Source organism: Mandrillus leucophaeus, unplaced genomic scaffold (assembly GCF_000951045.1).
Source record: "Mandrillus leucophaeus isolate KB7577 unplaced genomic scaffold, Mleu.le_1.0 Scaffold2, whole genome shotgun sequence".
Taxonomy (NCBI): domain Eukaryota; kingdom Metazoa; phylum Chordata; class Mammalia; order Primates; family Cercopithecidae; genus Mandrillus; species Mandrillus leucophaeus.
In genome coordinates this window covers 1102382-1107733 of record NW_012102031.1, presented here as the reverse complement: position 1 = coordinate 1107733, position 5352 = coordinate 1102382, and the positions used below count along the sequence as shown (strand labels likewise).

Below are 5352 nucleotides of genomic sequence, written 5' to 3'. Positions count from 1 at the left end.
GTGAGTGAGTGGTGTCTGTGCCGTTTGTTATCAGCTTCAGGGTCCAGGAAGGGTCTTTTCAGTCAAGGTCAGTGGAGGCCCGACAGCCACAGCCACAGTTGGATCCATCACTGTGGTGAAGGAGACCTGAGGTGTGGCAGAAATGTTCTCCTGTCACCTCCCACCCCACCCCACCTGCAGAGCAGCCCTGCCCCCCATGTTCCTGTAGCTTCCCTGCTGGGCCAGAATTGAGTCTCCCAGAGAGTGGCCTTCACTCTCCATCTTCCCTGGGCACTGATATGCCAGGCATGGCCTCATGTAGCCCTCTAAACACTGAGGGTGGGCACAATAGCAGATGAGGCCATCTGGAAAGGGAGTGGCATCAGCTGACACCACCAGCCAGCACCTCACTTGGGGGTCCTGTGAGAGCCGAAGAGGCCAGGGCAGGAGGCAGGTTCCATGGAGGCCCCATCACCAGGACAAAACTTACTGTAAGGCAAGCGTCCTGGTGTCGGCAGAGGGGCAGGAGGAACCCTGCGAAGCCATGCTGCTGAAGAAACGCTGTGGGCCCAGAGCTGGGGTGTTACCAGCAGTCCCACAAGGTGCTCATGGCAATAGCTGAGATCTGAGGGACAGGTGGTCCCAGGTTTGCTGCTGTCTTGTGTCATGAATTTTGGGTAGGGGGTACCAGCAAAGCCCAGAGCCTCCACTGTTTTGATCAGGAACTGGTCTCCTAGAGCTCAGGGGCTACCCCACCTTTTTCCACAAGCTGGTGGGAAGGTGCCTCCCCTTCATGCCCACTCAATTCCAACTGGCAGCTTCCAGTGCCCAAAGCAGCCACCCCAGGCAAGCCAGCCTTACTCCCTATGTACTTTATGGCTCCACCAGGCTCGGCCAGCCTGGGGCAGCCCAGAGCTCACAGCCCCCACGTGCTGCCACCTGGTGGGGGTTGGGGGAGCCCATCTCTGCGGTAAGAGAGGCCATGCTGTCCCAGCGACAGGAACTGAGTGACCTCAGATCATAACACTGGCCATTGAGACAAGGGTGGCCCCTTCCCTTCTGATGCTGCCATTGTTTATTAAATGGCTTTGCTGTCACTGAAAGCAGCGACTTGAGAAGCTCCGGGGGGAGGAGCAGGGCCTAGATGGTGGAGGAGGGGGGCAAGCTGGTGGGCACTCCTGGCCCTGCCCCACTGTCCAGCTCGAGACACATTGGCCTCAGCTGCTGTTAGCATCAGCCTTAGCTGCTCTTGTCTTCACAGACTGCCGTAGCACCTTCCTGCAGGCTGGTAGGGTCCACTGTCCAGCCCCAGGGCTAGTTGCTGGTCCACCAGGAGAGAAGGCCCAGGCCTGGCTCACTGATGGATCCCTGCCAGGGATAGAGAAAGAACACGCACATTTCACTGACACGCTGGCTTGAACCAACCTGGACGGGAGGTGAGGGGAGCCCAGCAGGCCCAGCACAGGCAAAGTGGAGGAGCAGCACACGGCAGCCCAGAGGCTCTGGAGAGACGTGGGAGCCACAGCAGTGCTCCTGATGGGCACGCAGCATGCAGGGCGCAGACCCCTCTCCAGGGACCCCAGGCCCTGACAGGGTCAGGGACCCTTCCTCACCCTCAGGCCTGCCCTCCAGAGCCACCCAGGTTCTAACTGGCAGGAAGGCTGAGCAAACATGAGGCCCATGCTCCAGACACATCCAACAGGGAGCAGCCTTGAGGGCCACTCTTCCCTGGAGCCCTCCCTTTTATTTCACTGTTTTAATGCTGCTCCTACAGGGAGCCCTACCTATTTATTTATTTATTTATTTGTATTTGTATTTTTTGAAACGGAGTCTCGCACTGTCACCTGAGCTGGAGTGCAATGGCGCGATCCCGGCTCACTGCAACCTCTGCCTCCCGGGTTCATGCCATTCTCCTGCCTCAGCCTCCCCAGAAGGTGGGACTACAGGTGCCTGCCACTCACACCCAGCTAATCTTTTGTATTTTTAGTAGAGATGGGATTTCACCATGTTAGCCAGGATGGTCTTGATCTCCTGACCTTGTGATCCGCAAGCCTCGGCCTCCCAAAGTGCTGGGATTACAGGCATGAGCCACTGCGCTCAGCAGTCCTACCTTTAATCTCAGGGCTTTGATCTCTCCCAAACCCCTTCCTTGATTTCTTTCTCCCTCAAACGCCTCCCTACCCCCAGTTTTTTAAAGACAGCGTCTCATTCTGTTGCCCAAGCTGTAATGCAGTGGCACAACCTTGAACTCCTGGGCTCAAGGGATCCTCCCACCTCAGCCTCCCAAGTAGCTGGGACCACAGGGCACACCACCATGCCCTGCTAATTGATTTTTGTAGAGACAAGCTCTCACTTTGTTAGCCAGGCTGGTCTCAAACTCCTGGCCTCAAACAATCCTCCCACTTTGGCCTCCCAAAGTGCTGGGGTTACAGATACGAGCCACTGCACCTGGCCTCAAAGCCTCTTTATCATTGGTCGTGTCCAGCATGAGCTCTGTCCCCCTTGCAAGCTGACTTGCCCACCCCACCAGCAGCCATGTACCTTTATTGCCTCACAGCCCTGGCCTACAGAAACCCAGGCTCTCCAGGGAGAAGTGACCAGCCAAGGCCCCCCCAACAGGATCCCTGACCTGCTGGGGAAGATGCCAGAGCAGAACCCAAAGGACACAGCCTCCAGCCCTGCACTCCGGCTCTCCCGCCTCCATGGTGGTTTCAGTGCCATCAGGGCCACTCACCACAAGCGTGTATGGAGCCTCCTTCTTTGGCAGCTCCTCACTGGAAGTGGTGGCATCTGCTGAGCTGGGCCCCGTGGGGGACGTGTCAACAAAGCTCTCGTCCACCACCCGGAAGCGGATCTCCTCGCCAGTGTCCATGTAGAGGTCGTGCGCTCCTTCCTCCGTCTCATACTCCCACACCCACACCTGCTCCGCTTCGTCGCTGAGAGGGTCCAGGGTCAAGGCAGCAACCAGATCGTGGGAGGGGCTTCCCTCAGCACCCCCCGACCCCAGGAAAAACCAATCCCAGGGTGAGATCACTGTGGCTGGGAAGTCACAGCAAAAGCAGGTCCCAGCCCCATGTGCAAGGCCTGGGCCAAACAGCGAAGAGCAAGCGCTCTTGGATGCCAGGACCGAGGATGGGGAACACACGGCCCCCAGTCAGACACCACGGCCAGACGCACATGGATCTCAGAGCACCAGAGCAGGAGGGGACGAGACATGGTCCAAGTCCCACCTCTTAAGACAAGAGCAACCTGGGCCTCCTGCCACGGGGCCCCACATACCCTTTTCATCAAAGCCTTGCAACAGGCTGATGGGCACCCAAGGACTTGCTGTTTCCAAGAGGATGTAGTGGGATGGGAGGTCACCTACCCAGTTGGATGACAGCTGGTGAGAGAACCAGCCACGCTGCACCAGGTTTTCTAACACATCCTGGAGTCACACACAGACCCAGAGCCGTGCGGCCACCCAGCCAGGGCAGCCCCCCTTGGCCCTCCATCGCCCCCAGCAAAGCCCACACAGGGGAGCCATGGGTTCTCTGGTGGCAGTCCCACTGTTGGGTCCTGCCTCTGTGCCAGGTCCCGTGCTGTGCACCGTGAGTACAGCTGTGACACATCAGAGTCCTTCCTAGTGAGGAGTCTCAGATTCATGGATAGCCCCACAGAAACAGACAACCCCAGTACAGCAAGGTGAGGGGTGGGACAGGGACAACGGAGGCCCAGAAGGAACACATCTCAGCCCATGACCCAGCACAGAGGCAAGGCCTCACGTCCCAGGGACCAGCGTAAGCCTCCAGGGCACGTGATCTTTAAGATGATTGCTGCGGGGAAAACCTAAGCAAAGTGAACCAGAAATGAATGGTGTCCCCCGGGACACCACAGCTCTAATGGTGTGCAGTGTACAACCCAGACAGCCAAGCCTGACAGCCCCGACAAAGACAGGCACGTGAATGGGAGGCACAGACAGGCTGGTGCCTCTGGAGCAAAAGCACAGGCTGGGGGCAGGCACGGAGGCCAGTGGCATCAGGTTACAGGACCCAAAGGCCACCCTAAAGAGTGGGGACCTTCCTTTGGAGAGGCCTGAGCTCCTCTGTGACAAACCACTTTAACCTTGGGAGGATACAACTTGGCTGGCTGCTGCAGTGACTCCGGGGGGATGAGAATGTCATCGAAGAAGCCTAGAGAGACTGGAAGGAAGGAAGCAGGTGACGGCCTGAGATGAGGGTTCCCAGTAGACACCAAACATTGCAGGGTCTGATGCTTGACAGGCAAGCCCTGCCCTGGGCTGCTCACGAGGTGGATGTCATTATGGAAAACTAGGCCCCTTCCCCGCCTAATGCCTCTGCCTACACCACCCACACAGCCGAGCAGCCCTGGGCAAAGCCCGGAGCACCTAGTCCCCAAAACCTCTGCACACAACAGTGACCAGTGGGCGCTGAAGACTCCCAGTCACTTCCACCAGCTTCAGTGCCTACCCTGAAGCCCAGAGTGATGGCCTGACAGTGAAACCTCACTGCTGATGGAGGTCCTCACACAACACATGAGAGGGAGGGTGGGCAAGCTTCTCTGACACCACGGGGAAGGTTCAGCCTCAACACCTGAGCCCCCCCCCGACCATGTGGATGGGCACAGACCTCCTGCCCCCACAGTGTTCCCAAGTCTTGTCTGAGGCATCAGGGCCACTGTTACCGTGCACTCCTTCTGGGCTGCAGCCTTTGATCTTCCCAATCAGAATCTCGTCTAGGAATGGATGAAACACCACGTAGCGAAAATGGACTGGAAATGAAGAAAGCCTGTCAGTGACGCTGACTGGGGCCCCAGCGCACTCCCATATCACCCTCAGGTGCCAGCACACCCGGGGGCCTGTGTGGCTGCTCCATGCCACATCCCCCTGCAGGCCCCAGACCCTCCCCTTGTCTCCTGCAAGTTCACAGTATGGCCCCCACAAGGTGCCAGCAGCAGCTGTCCTAGAATTGGGCACTCCCAAAACTGTCAGGTTACTCACACCTGAGCCCAGACTCTGAGCCATCAGTGGCTCCAAAGTCAATTTCAACCTCCTTTCAGGCTCTCCTTCAGCTCCTAAAAAGGGCAGAAGCAACTGGTAAAGAAAGCAGGGTTTGAAGCTGGGCACAGTGGCTCACGCTTGTAATCCCTGCACTTTGGGAGGCTGAGGTGGGCAGATCACGAGGTCAGGAGATCAAGACCATCCTGGCTAACACAGTGAAACCCCATCTGAACTAAAAATACAAAAAAATTAGCCGGGCGCGGTGGCGGGCGCCTGTAGAGTCCCCGCTACTCGGGAGGCTGAGGCAGGAGAATGGTGTGAACCTGGGAGGTGGAGCTTGCAGTGAGCCGAGATCACACCACTGCACTCCAGCG

General features: G+C 57.9%; 1 protein-coding gene across 1 annotated transcript in view; it reads right to left on the bottom strand.

The window, feature by feature from the left end:
* Nucleotides 1–1108: 1108 nt before the first annotated feature.
* The window catches only part of POLR3H (polymerase (RNA) III (DNA directed) polypeptide H (22.9kD)), a 17672-nt gene continuing 13428 nt past the window's right edge, over nucleotides 1109–5352 (bottom strand). The window contains exons 2-5 of the mRNA XM_011979118.1: nucleotides 4663–4749; nucleotides 4097–4160; nucleotides 2714–2915; nucleotides 1109–1347 (exon numbers count right to left, since the gene is read on the bottom strand). Of these exons, the coding sequence (XP_011834508.1) occupies nucleotides 1294–1347; nucleotides 2714–2915; nucleotides 4097–4160; nucleotides 4663–4749 (407 nt within the window). The 3' untranslated portion in view covers nucleotides 1109–1293. The remainder of the gene's footprint in view (nucleotides 1348–2713; nucleotides 2916–4096; nucleotides 4161–4662; nucleotides 4750–5352) is intronic.